The sequence below is a fragment of the Podarcis filfolensis genome (genome assembly GCF_964270895.1).
Source record: "Podarcis filfolensis genome assembly, chromosome: 8".
NCBI lineage: Eukaryota > Metazoa > Chordata > Lepidosauria > Squamata > Lacertidae > Podarcis > Podarcis filfolensis.
This window is the reverse complement of record NC_139611.1, coordinates 42220920-42234578: the sequence shown is the minus strand read 5'-3', so window position 1 is coordinate 42234578 and position 13659 is coordinate 42220920. Positions and strand designations below refer to the sequence as shown.

At 48.8% G+C, this 13659-nt stretch overlaps 1 protein-coding gene across 1 annotated transcript; it reads right to left on the bottom strand.

Annotated features, from left to right (window-relative positions):
- Window positions 1-1102: 1102 nt before the first annotated feature.
- MC1R (melanocortin 1 receptor) lies at window positions 1103-8099 on the bottom strand. Its single transcript, XM_083628290.1, has 2 exons — window positions 7467-8099; window positions 1103-7376 (listed from the first exon to the last, which is right to left on the bottom strand). Exon 2 carries the CDS (start codon window positions 7353-7355, stop codon window positions 6411-6413), a length of 945 nt encoding a protein of 314 aa, XP_083484416.1. The 5' UTR covers window positions 7356-7376; window positions 7467-8099; the 3' UTR covers window positions 1103-6410.
- Window positions 8100-13659: the final 5560 nt, after the last annotated feature.

Genomic DNA, 13659 nt, shown 5'->3' with positions numbered 1-13659 from the left:
TTCCCCCCTACGCCCTCCTTTGTGTCTGGGTTGTCGTTGCAATTCCTGGGGGAGAACAAAGGCCTGTGGCGGGAGACTCTGCTGACCTCTTCCCTAAGTGGGGGGGGGGGGGAGGAAAGGCTGCCCCCTCTCTGACAGGCGAGAACCGCAGCAGGAAGAACAGCAGGCTGCAAAAAGCAGGAACTCCTTGCCAGGAGAACGGGTGGGTCCCTTCGGAGGCAAAGCTCTCCTAGCTTCCCCCACCAGTGCCGGATTTAGCTATAAGCTAAACAAGCTATAGCTTAGGGCCCCACTCCCTTGGGGGCCCCCAAAAAAATTAAAGGAAAAAAAACCTGGATGTACATTTCCAAAATATAAGATAAAAAAGAAATAAAATAAAATAAAACCTGCATACAGCAACAGTGTTGGTGTTGTGTAGGCTCCTATGATGTAAGTAATGGGCCCCGAAATAGCATATATTCAACACAAAAAACAGTGACAATTTGTTGTTGACAAAGGACAGCTGGACATTTAAAGGGCGTCATCAAACCTAAATTTGGCCCTGCCCCCACCAAGGTCCACTTCACCTGTATACACCTGAAGGCGGAAAGGCCCACAGCCGCTCACTCATTTCCCCTGCCCGAGGAATATGTCGGTGCTGGAAGCAGGAAGGTCGACAATTGGCCTCGCAGTGGTTCAGCGTCCTCCCCGCTCCCGTAGCCAGTATAATACAAGGAGAGGGCTGGTCGCCAGCAGCCAGCCTAGGCCTGATGATATCTTCCTCTCTGCAAGCCCAGCCCTTAAATCACAGAGGGATGCCGGGTGCTTGGCTGGGACCTCTTGGCAGGACTCTGTACGTGTTCAAGGCCACCCAACGCTTCTTTGAGAGGATTTCACGTGGGCTCTGTTCCTGGCAACATGTCACAGGCAGGGCTTGGATCCTGGCTGGCCCAGGGTTAAGTCTTGCTGTCCACCAAGGCAAAGCTGCTTCTCTCTTTCCTGTTGCTGGACACCAGCGCCCCCCAGTGTCTGGTCTAGGCTTCCCATCTGTATTGACGACCCTCCCAATCCACAAGTGTCTCCACCCCAGAATTATTCTCTCAGAAAGCAGGAAGAGACAGGGTCCAGGGAGGAGGGAGAAATCTCATTTATTTCTTTTTCAAAGAACAATCTAGCTCCTTACTGATAATCCCTTATTCGCAAACTGCACGCACACAAATAGTTCCCACTGGACAATTTTTCCACCTAATGCACAAAGGGTCAGGAAACCAAGCCTCATGAGGAACGACTGAGGGAGCTGGGTATGTTTAACCTGCTAAAGAGGAGACAGAGAAGAGATATGATAGCCATCTTCAAATATCTAAAGGGCAGTCACATGGAGGATGGAGCCAGGTAGTTTTTTCCAGCTCCAGCGGGTAGGACCGGAACCAATGGTGTCAAGATCCAAGAAAGGATATTCCAATATCCAACTAAACATCAGGAAGAACTTTCTGATGGTACTAAGAGAACAGACTCCTTTGGAAGCAGTGCCGGATTAAATCCTGTGGAGGCCCCTAGGCTGTTGAAATCTCACCACCACCCCCAATCTAGTGGGATAGCATTGAAGTAAGAAGTCCTGATTGTAATTTTCTTTCAAGATCAAATCAATATTATTTTACCTGTTGTCATTGGGCCCCTAAAAGGCATGGGTCCCATAGACCGGTGCCTCCTCTGCGTATTTGGTAATCCAGCATTGCTTGGTGTACTCTCCTTCCTTGGAGATTTTTAGGCAGAGCTTGGATGGCCATCTGCCATGGGTGCTTTAGCTGAGATCCCTGCATTGCAGGGGGTTGGGAGAGATGACTCTCAGGACCCCTTCTAACTCTATGATTCTATGAAAACATTTCTAGCTGCAGGTTAGGATAAATTCTGCTGGCCTCTAAGCCCTTTTCCGCCTCTTCTTCAGGGCCTGTTCATGGTCATCCCATGCCAGCCTCTCTGCCAGGCTTCCTGCCTGCGCAGTCCCTCCTACATCTGTAGTGGCAGTAAAATGCAGCCAAATTCCTAGCAAGGGAAAGCACTCTGAGATCATTCCCCACAGCAGCTGAATTCTCAGAATGGTGGATGTGGCTGCTGCCCTAGGGAGTAGCCTTGCCCAGAAAGAGGTCTCTCTCTTTTTGCAGAGTGAGCAGCAGGGAGCAGTAATCAGAGATGACAGAGCTTGGAGAAAGGGCTTGCCTGAAGGAGAATCACATCAGGCCTTGGAGAGAGACAAAGGAACTCAAGTGTGAGTGTGACTGTGCAGTGGGCAAACAGCCAGTTCACCCTCTTTCTCAGGTAAAGCACCTGCCTTGGCAAGGAATGGGTACACCGAAAACCATCTAGCCTTAGTATTGTCTGCACTAACAGGCAGCAGCGGCTCATCAAGGTTTCAGGTAGGAGTCTTTTCTCAGCCATACTTGAACCCAGGCATTTCTGCATGCAAAGCTTCTGTTATTTTAGCACTGAACTTAGGTCCTTCCCTAACAAAAAGGTTAGCCACCCTGCCAGAGTAATATGAAGCTGCCTTATGCTGCATCAGATGATTGCCAGCTTAGTACTGTCTCACTGACTGACAGCAGCTTTCCAGGGTTTTAGGCAGGAGACATTCCCAGCCTTACCTGAAGACACCAGAGATTGAACAGGGGAGAAGAGGTCCTTTACCACTGAGCAATGGTGCTTCCCTGGATGGGGACATAGAACCAGCTCAGGACGTTTGCCCAAGAGGACCTGAAGGGCAAAGGCAGCAAACACCAGTGCCACCTCCAGGCAATAGATGGTGCCCACATTCCAGAACAACCAGGCTGCTGCATAACAAGGGGTGGGGGGAGGGAATGCCACAGAACATGTATGTGTCTGCTGCTCAGGAGCTTGTGAATGGAGGGAGGGGTAGAAGGGATGCTCTGGATTGCCAGCCTGCCACATGAGCGACAGACTTGCACATGGAACTTTTATGCCATTGCCAAGGGGTGCTCCATATGCATGATACATCAGGTGCATGGGCAATGGGTAGGCATGTGAGGCAGAGGTGGACATGCAAAGGACCCTGTGATTTTGTTCTGGTGCCTCAGCTGCAGCCCACTGACAGGAGACAGGAGGGAAATGAGGCCCTCTTCCCTCCCAGGGGGAGTGGCGTGTCAGAGACTAGTCAGACTGCTGAATGGCTGGGAGTAGAACCCAATCCCCCCCCCCCCCCATAGGCATGACTCATTGTGGCAGAGCTCAAACAAAACAAAAGCCCCTGGTCAGATGGAGCTCTCACTTCTTAGAAATAGTTCCAGCCCCCTCGCAACTTCCACTCCCACACAGAACCTGCTAGCTGAACATTTATGCCACATGCACCACAAAAACCTACAAAATATTGTGTATCAGATAATAAGAAGGTGGAATAAAAGTGCTGTGTGCTTCTCCCCAGCATTCTGTATTTGTGTGTTTGTGTCTGAGAATGCACACAGTTGGTGCATATGAGAAAGACAACACCCCACAAAAAATACCCACTGAACTTGCTTCTTATACAGTGTTGCAAGTGAGTTGTTATGCTCTTCGGAATACACCTTCTAACAAGCCATTCATCTCTCCTCCTGTCTCCCTCATCCTGACCCATGATTTGTATTCTGCACAATGTGGCTTAGCGCAATGGTTCCCAAACCACTCAGGCCCTCAGAAAATGGTTAATGGTGTTGTCTGTCTGTTGAAGCAATTGTGTTGTGCTGTACTAGATGCTGTGTGATTTTTAATTGCATTTTTAAATCACATCCTTGTATTCCACTGAATTCAAATTGTAATACAATATAATAAACAAAAGAAGCAATTAAAATGCAGTATGAATCTTTTATGCAATAGATGTGCTGTCTCTTGCCTTTAACCACAAATCCACAGAAATGCCGTAAACCAGTTTGGGAACTCTTGGCTCAGATGCTTTTAGAATCACAGCATCAGATAGGACTTTGAAGGCTGCTTAGCCCCACCTCCTGCTCCTGCCCTACGGGGCCTGCAATGCAGAATATAATTACAACAACCCTGTGAGATGGCTGCTCAACCTCTTCTTGAGTGAAGAAGAACCCACCAGCTCCCAAACCACTGCTGAACAGCTGCCACTATCTGGAAGGCCTTCCTCATGTTTCATTGAAGTCTACTTTTCTGCCTTTTCCAGGCACCGATTCTGGAGCAACAGAGAAGAACTATCTTCTGTGTGCGACAGCCCTTCATGTGAATGGGAGACAACTGTCCTTCATCGGACTTGGATTTCCTGGTCACCCACTTCTGGTGGGCATGCTCCCAGAGGCATTTGTAGGGTCCCTTGCACCCTTGGCAAGGAGCTGTATTGATGCCGCTCCCATTACTTCACTGCACACCTTTGTGCCATGGTGTGAGAAGGATGGGAAGCTTCTCCCATGTTTGATCTCACTGTAACAATGGTGTTGCATCACCACACACATGCATGTCATACACTCCATAGCCAGATAAGTGATTTTTGTGCACCTGCCCAGGCCTGTGCCCCAGAGGGGGCCAGTTTCACCAACCCCTAGGTACACCTGTGCATACTTCAGAATACACATTCCTGAAGGGAGGGAAGTCTGACCAACAGCTGCTAGCCAATGGAGGCTGTGTGTAGCTTCCCTGTGCATAAAGTCATTGCCATCTGGTTGGCCACTATGGGAGGCAGGATGTTAGAATACAGGGCCTGTTGGGTTCCCAGCAGGGCTCTCCTTGTGCTTTTAGGAGTTTGCTCCTGCTATCTTAGGTAAGAACCTCAGCTCAGACCTACAGTATGCTTTTAAGAGCAAACCTTAAGATCAAAACTGGCAATGCCACTGAAGTTTTTTATTACGTGGCACGGAATAAGAGTTTGCCCGGTCGGTAAAGCTCTGGATGTAAATAGCAAGGCTCTTTTCTGGATTTAGAGTCATTTCTTTAGCAGGGCTATGCTACTGTCCAATCTACTAGGGGTGATGCCTGGAATGAGCTATTGCTTGTCTTGTTTTGCATGGAAGCATCACTATGGCACAGGTCCGGACAGGGATATGTGTGAGAGGTTCCTTACAGGCAACTCCCATCTGTGGCATATGATGCAACACTAGGAGGCTCCTGTGCTTTGGGCACCATGAATCCGAAGACTGACTCCTACTTCAATTAGCATGTTCTGAAAAGGAACTACCAGTAACTTAGATAGGATTGTGAGTCCCTGATGCTTCCTCCAGGCTTGCCCCAAGGTAGCCCAGCCACCAGGTAAGGGATGCTACAACCATCTATTGCAGGACCTAGAAACTGAAACAAGCAGAGATCTCTCTGGGGATCCACTCAGAAAGATAATCTCACATAAGCACTGAGGCCTATTTTTCAGTGAAAGGACAATGTTGTAAGAATTCTGGACAAAGGGTTGAGATACGGGCAGAGGTACCATTTTGCAACTTACTGAGTTGCATTGATTTGTAGAGACTGCAAACATGAAGTCAGAAGATGGAGGGAGGGAAGTCCACTGAAACACAGTCAGAGGCTGCCAGTCAGGTCTTATGAGAATGCGGGGGAGGGGGGGAACATATTTGCAGCATCTGAAATTTTAGGGCGTTTCCTTCCCAGTGTTGAAATGGCTTTAGGAAAAGATGTCCACATCTCTAAACTGGACCCCCACCCTGTACTCCTAGACTGGTAGAGCCCTCCTGCAGTTGCTCAGTTCACACATACTCTGAAACATTCCTCTTTATTACCCTGCAAAGCTCCTTGACATACAAAACACATGTTTAGGCTGTGCACACATAACTGGCTTAAAACACAGTGAGGCCTTATCTTTTCACAAGTCAAATCGGAGCTGGTTTGGGGGGCAGGGTGGGGAATGCATCAAAACACAGCATTTCCTCAGAAAGGAGAGGATCAATATTGATTGTGGTTAACATCACTTGTAAGCCACTTCCCAAACCAAAAGCTGTGCACTGGATGCAGCGCAATTGGGAGTATGTACACAGCCACACACACACATGCTTCCTTCTTCTGCATTGGGAAAATGTTGCTGCACCTGCCATTGTCATTCTCACCCTCTGCTCTGCACACCTTGACAGAAACGGGCTGGAGCCCTCACAGAGAAAGAATTAATGGCTTCCCTAGATCACTAGCAAGGAAATAGCAGAGTTATACAACATCTCAGCCATGCCTCTAGGCTGAGGGCAGTCAGGAAGCAAAAGAACATTCCTCCCAACCACACACACACACACACTTTGTTTCCTCCTTCTGACCATAGGATGTGGAGAACACTGGCTGGCACCACCTCCCAGAGGCTTCCTCTGCTTGCCCATCCCCAGTGCCACCAGGGGGCGCTGAGCTCCCAATTGCAAAGTGGCTGCCTCTGCTGCCTCTGGGGAGGGCAGGAGAGCCCCAGCGGCTACTTGCACCCTCAGACCCCCAGTGCCGCCTGCTCCTTACCAAAAGCATAAGACCACCTCTTTCAAAGTCCTCCTGAGCTCCTGGCTCCGGAAGGCGTAAATTATGGGGTCCACCACAGAGTTGCAAATGAGGAGGATGAGATAGAGGTTGAAGTATCTGAAGTAGCAGTTGCAGGCGGGCTTCTCGGGGCAGGTGAGGATGAGGATCAGGTGAAGGAAGAAGGGGCCCCAGCAGATGAAGAAGACGCCCAGCAGGATGGTGAGGGTGATGGCCCCTCTCATGCTAGTGAAGTGGGGCGCCGACTGCTTCCTTTGCAGGCTGGAGATCCTGCGGGCGTGTTGGTGAGCCAGGCTGAACATGTGGATGTAGAGGCCCATGATCAGGGTAATCATGGAGAGGAAGAAGATGACCAGGCAGAGGATGACCGCCTTGCCATCGTAGGCAATGAAGATGGTGCTGGAGATGCTGCTGACCACCCAGACAACCACGATGATGGTGACAGCCCTCTGGATGGTCATGATGCTGTGATACCGCAAGGCGTAGAAGATGGTGATGTAGCGGTCAATGGCGATGACACCAAGGAAGGAGAGCGAGGACATCAGGGAGCTGCAGATCAGCATGTCCATGGCGTTATCCAGGTGCATCACGGTGGTGGGCTGCACAACCATCATCTCATGCTCCAGCAGAAGCATGAAGAGGGTCTCCACTAGGTTGCTGACGCTCACCAGCATGTCTGACACAGCCAGGCAGCAGATGAAATAGTACATGGGCGAATGCAGGTTCCGGTTTTTGACAATGGCGGCCACCACTAACAAGTTCTCCACAAAGCTCAGGATCCCCAGGGTCAGGAAGAGTTCGCCAGGGATCACTACCTGCTGGCTGCTTGTGCAGAATGTCTCATTGGTCTGGTTGCTCACGGGAATGCCGGCAGTGGCATTCGGGGGGCTGGGCAGCACCCTCAGGGGTGATGGCACAGACATGGTGGCACCTTGGTGGGAATGCTACAGAAAGACAAAGGAGACCCGCAGGATTTTGCAACAGAGTTTTCTCTTGGGGGAGAAGTATATAGTTAGCATGGTCCGGGAACTCACCTGTAGGCTGCGGAACCTGAAAGAAACTTCTGGGGCCACTCTTCCTCCAAGGGAATAGATGGATAGATGTCTCAGAACAGAGCTGTGAGACCAGACATGCTCCACACAAAGTTTTGGGGTGGCAGAGTCAGCAACACGCTTCCAGTGACCCTTCTTTGGCACAATACGCTGGAGAGCCCAACACCCGTGTCTTCTTGGGTTCTGCTCTCCTGTTCCTGGTTTCTTCCTTTGGGTCTCTGTCCCGGAAAAAGAAAAGGGCAGAACTTGCCAGCTTCTTTCCGCCTCTCCCGGCTCTGGATTCCCAAGTCCTATTTTCCTTCCAAGGGTGCCGTTGCTTGATTTGCCTCTTCCCCAAAGTAAACTGATTAGCAGGAGTTCACAGCAAAGAAAGAACCCTTTATCTCCCTTACTTTTAAAGGAATATGCCCAGCTTTCCCATCAGCAGAGGGGCGGAGGGTGATCCGCATGATAACAGCCCAGGAGGCAAGGGCACTGAATGGCAGGGAGAACTTATGAAACTGCCCTTAAAGCGTGGCTGAGTTTTCCTCTTCATTAACATCCTGGTGGCATGATGCCCCCCTCCCCATGCCAAGCAAAAGGGGGTCCAGCAGTGAAGCATTACTCACCATCTCAGTGACGTCTTCAACTTACATTTATGCAAGTACAAAGGAGAAGGGTTGCATATAGGCGGAAGAAGAGTCAAGTTTCCCCAAATATAGCTTCACCCATGTTTGACACACTCCGGGTTTTTTCCCCTGCTGCAGAAGATTCCCCACCAACTTCTACTGGAGAAAATTGTCCAGCTTGATTGACAAGACTCAGTTATTGCAATGCTCTCTCTGTTGGCCTGGTCTGGAGGCTCCAGCTTATGCAAAATGCAGACTGTTGATTGGGACAGACTATTGCTAGCACATAAGACTAGCGATGGAAAGCTTGTGCTGGTTGCCCATATGCTACCCAGCCAGGTTCATTGTTCTTATTTTCAAGGCCCTTTAACAACTTGGGTCCAGGATATCTCAGGGACCACCTGATCTCTCATTTCTCTGCCTGACCTGGCCAAGTAGCATATGGGCAGCCAGTGCAAACTTTACTCTGTGAATATGGTCTGGCAAAAAGTGTCTGCCTTGAGGAATTTAGAGGAATGGCAACTTTCCTGTGCAACCAATACAAACAACAACAGCCAGTAGAACACATAACAGCATTGCAGTGGCCATAAAACAAGAGGAGCTACTTGGAGCCTTGTCGGACTAAAAATATTCCCCTTTAGGAGAGGGTCATAGGTCAGTGGTGGAGCATCTGCTTTGCATGCAGAAGGTCCCAGGTTCAATCCTTGACAGTATCTCCAGGTAGCTGAACTGGGAAGGTCCTTTGCATGAAACCCTGGAGAGCTGTTGCCAGCCAGAGTGCAGACTATACTAGGTTAGAGGGGCCAAGGGTCTGGGCTCAGCAGAAGGCAACTTCCTATGTTCTTCCTACTGACAGAAGGTAACCAGAGGCTACATGGGCCTCCCTTGCAAGGAACTCTAGAGTTTGGGGGAAGCCACTTGGAAGGCCCTGCCTTAAGTTCTGCCAAACATGCTACAGATATTGGCAGGGCAGAAAGAATGGCCTCTCCTGAAAATCTTAAAACATAGGGTTGTACAGTTCCCTCCAAATCAAAGCTTCAGAGTCCAGTAAGTTCCCTAAAACTGTTGATGCAAGAATGTAAAATGAGCCTGATGGATTAAGCAAATGGCCGATCCAGCCCAGCATCCCATTCTCACAGTGGCCACTCAGAGGCAAATGCAAAACCTGGCTCTTACTCAGCACAAATAAGTTCCATTTCAGAACTTTCCTCATTTCACCTATTAGACGATGCACAAGCATCACATTTCCATGACACTACAACATTTGTGCATGCTAATACTTCCTTGCCTTGGTCCCATGTCCCCCAGCTCTGGGTTAGCAATTCCTAGTAGGGCAGAGCATGCAAAAGGCAGTCAAGCTCGCCCTGTAAGCAGCACAGTCTGACATACAAGCGTGACTTCTTATGCAACTATTTACGTGATATGCCGTGCGAGACACAAACAACTCACTCTGTGGAGAGAGCATTGCATGTTTCACTGGCTGATTTCACAAGATACTGCTTACGTAATTCAAAGCAGCGTGGTACATCATGAAGAGGGGCCTGCTTCTCCTCGCTAGGAAAGATGGGCTCTTTGTTTTGCAAGACAGAGAATTTATGACCCTAAAGGGGTCATATTTATTTCATTTGCTCAAAACAAAATCAGTGACTATGTTCAAGATCACTTTTTTCCAGTTACCTTTACAACAGTTGGAGGTTTTTAGTTTAGACACAAGGCGAGTAAGGGGAGGACAGAAGAGAAGCCTTTAAAATTGTTAGGGATAGAGAATGTTGATAGAGAGAAGTATTTCTCCTTTTCTTATAATACCGGTCCATTGAATGAAGCTCAGTGTTGGAGGATTCCGTGCAGACAAAGAAAATACTTATCCACCCAGGGCTTACTGTAGTTAAAGTCTGGAATTTGCTGTATTTATTTATGTATTTATCATGTACTAAATTTGTATACCACCCTTCACCCGTAGATACAAGGGCTATCACAAGATGTAATGGTGGCCACCAACCTGGAATTAGCAGGGCTGGCCCACCCATGAGGTGAGGCAGTTCCCTCAGAGTGGCAGGTTCCAGAAAGCTGGGAGAGTGGCCGATCCAGCCTCCATGGAGCTTGCCCTGCACTTGTCAGCCTCTTCCTCTGTGTGCCTGTGTACTGCCCAGTGGCTGGCAGGTGGCAGTAGGCAGACATGTGATGCCGTGTGGGTGCACAGTGGTGGCTGGGCAACAGAGGAAGAGGTGGTGACAGGGCAATGTTTTCTCTTTTGCCTCTGGCGGCAAAACATCTGGGGATGGCCCTGAGAGTTAGACAAGTTCATGGAGGATAAGACAATCTATGGCTACTAGTCATGATGGCTGTGTGTTACCTCCCATCTTGGAGGTGGTAGGCCTCTGAATACCACTCACTGGGAACCACCAGTGAGCTGAGACTGCTGAACTCAGGTCCTGCTTGTGGGTTTCCCACTGGCAGGGATGTGGGTGGCGCAGTGGTCTAAACCACTGAGCCTCTTGGGCTTGCTGGTCAGAAGGTCGGCGATTTGAATCCCCACGATGGGGTGCACTCCCGTTGCTCTGTCCCAGCTCCTGGAAAGCAAGATGAGTGCCACAACCCCATAGTTGCCTTTGTCTGGACTTAACCATCTAGGGGTCCTTTACCTTTACTCCCCACTCCCCACCCCCGGTATCTGGATAGCCAGGGTGAGAGCAGGATGCTGATAAGATGAGCCATTCCAGTAGAGACTTCTTATATTCCTAAGGTATGGGGCAGGTTTTCCTCTTTAATAAATATGGGTGAACTTTGGGTACAAGAACAGGCAAACCCTTGTGACAGCCCCCATGATGGGAAAACAGAAACCAGGTGGGAACTACTTGGACAGCAAACTCCATTTTTGACCTATTCATGCAAACATACACTTTCATGTAAAAATGGCTTGAGAATAACTTGAAGTCATTTCATATTTTGTGGACAATTAATAGACAAGCTGATCCTTAGAGTGTATCTGCCATTTTGAAGTGTTTAAACTTGTCCCGGGACTTTAGAGTGAAGGGCGGGGAGGTAAGCAAGCAATCATATACTCCTGCTGGCTCTGCTCTAACATCCCATTTCCTGACAGATCCCAGCTCATGATGACCCCTATTCTGCTAACCACTTTGTACTGGAGATAAGCCGCAGCATTCCAGGGTGAGTGAGGTAGTTTGCTTTAATGACTCTGGGTTTTGAATTAAGGTAGAAGCATTTTTAGCCTGCCCAAAGTACGTGGTGATGTTCTTAAGATGCTAATTCAGAGAGCCAGCTGCAGACATTAAATGCATGGAGAACACTGAAAAGGTCTTGCTTTTAATTTTATAATAAGGGTCACTGGGAATGAGGATCAGGATTGCAGCACACAGGGAAGGGAGTTTAACACTTTCACCCCTGTATCACAGTCCCAGTTGATATTCTCCCCTGACAAGCTGGTATTCTTCCGGAGAGAGAAGCTGCCCAGCAAACATGAAAATCATCCTAGGTTGAAGCAGAGCACACAGGGACAAAGCGGCAACAGCCACTGTCCCTCTGAAAATGTGAGCACGATCATCTGGATCAAGCTGTAGCACTAACCAAACTACTTCAGTCCTGTGCAAGGCGGAGGAGTAGAATAAAGACATGGGAGGTTTTATGCTCATTCCACTTATTGTTTGCAGTCTTTGCAAGGAGAATCCCTCACCAGGCATGTGGTGTGTGTAAGAAACAGCTGCAATTTAAGCAGGCCCTTGGACTCCCATGGGTTCAGTTGGTTGAGGCGTGAGGTTGGTGCCCTGCCCTTTGGAAGCTGTACAGACACTATATCCCCATAAACATGGCCTGCTCTGTAACTCACCTCCCCCTACACACACTAACAAAGCAGTGGTGCACTAGACCAGCTCCCAAGTTCCAATTAAACAGTCCAAGCTAACCTCCTCTATCAGCCCACAAAAGGCCAAGCCAAATGAAATGTTGATGCAAGAGCATTCTGATCCCAATTCTTCCCCAAACCAAAGAGGCTGCAGCTGCCAGTTAGAGTCATTTCATTGCTCTCGCCCTTCCAGTGTCAGCCCCCCCTCCTGAAGTCACTATTCATAGCAGGGGCTTGATGTGCTTTTAAATAGAGAGGGTATCTGCCAGGCACTCTGGAATGAGTCATACTGAAAACCAACCTCTGAATGTCTGCAATGAAAAGAAGTATCTTTATCATGAATAATTAACATTTAAAAAAATACTTTGCCTAATTAATCAGGTGCCGTGTTTTCAGTCAATCAAAAGGTTTTTAATCAGCTAATCAACCACTTGGTGCAGCCCTAAAACACTGGCATGGGGTTGCCTGGCTGGGAGCAGAGCCTGGTGGCTGAGCCAGGAGAGAAAATACGTTTTATAACCATCCTCTTTTTGGCGGATGTCTTCATGCCTCTAAGCCAGCAACCGGCCAAGAGTTCTATTTACAGCTTTATCAATGAGGCCTTTGAGAGTCAAGCCAGAGGCAGCACTTCAAAGTGTGAAGAGAGGAGCAGATGCACCATGTCTGCCTTGATGCCAAGAGAGGCAGGCAAAACACAGTCCCACCCCCTGCCGCTCCCGCTCAGGAGGCGTCAGATCCGAGGCTGCAAAGCCAGGGCCAATAGTCAAGCATGCCCAGTGCAGAGGCCAGCCTGCTGGAAGGTTTGGTTGCCACAGCAGAACTCAGTCAGAATGCAGCAGACACTTTTGCTTCTGCTACAACTACTAGGGGAGCAGAAATAATGCAGAATAGCTCCAGAGTAAGGTTTGGGTGGGACTGTGGGTGCTGGTCCCTTGAAGAAAGAAGAGACTTGGGGTTTGAACCCACTAGAGGGGGATGCCAGTCACCCACTCTGCTGCAGGAAAATATTGAGGGGCTCACACTGATTAAGCTCCAGGGCAAGTCTGTGGACATTCTCTGAGGGTAGCGGCAGCAGCAGCAGCAGCAACAACAACTTTATCCTCATTATGTTCAGTAGAATCTTGTATTATTTGGTCAAACTCAGAGCATGGCAGCCGCTCCTGCTCGTGTAAATTGCATTATCCAGCTGATTTGTGATGTACCCTTTAAAGGCAGGAACAGAGTAAGAGTCTGGGGTGCTAACATCCCTTCTGCCAATCCTACAGGTCAGAAGCACAGGTGCCCAGAAAAAGCCAAATGACAAAAGATGTCAGCAGATGTCCCAAAAGCATGTTAAGGGCAGGTATGAGGACACATTGGATCAAGAGCACAGTGCTTGAGAAAGGCCTAACCCGCCCCCATTTTCACAATCCTCTCCTTCCCCCTGACAAATACACTTATTAATAAACTTGGGGCGTCATGTAGTGGGGAAACAAGACAGCTACAATCTGGGTACCCGTCTTTTCCCAAAGGAACTAATAACAGCTCTGGGTGGGCAATACGTTCATGAAAAAGGTCAGGAAGTGAAAAAGTTTAAACACTTCCTCCCCAACATAAAGTTTGCTCCAGGCAGCTATTTTTAAATGTTGAATAACAACACGAGGAGACACAGATCTTCTATATCTTGCTTACTTTGATAGAGCAAGTCACTGACACAGAATTTCTATAT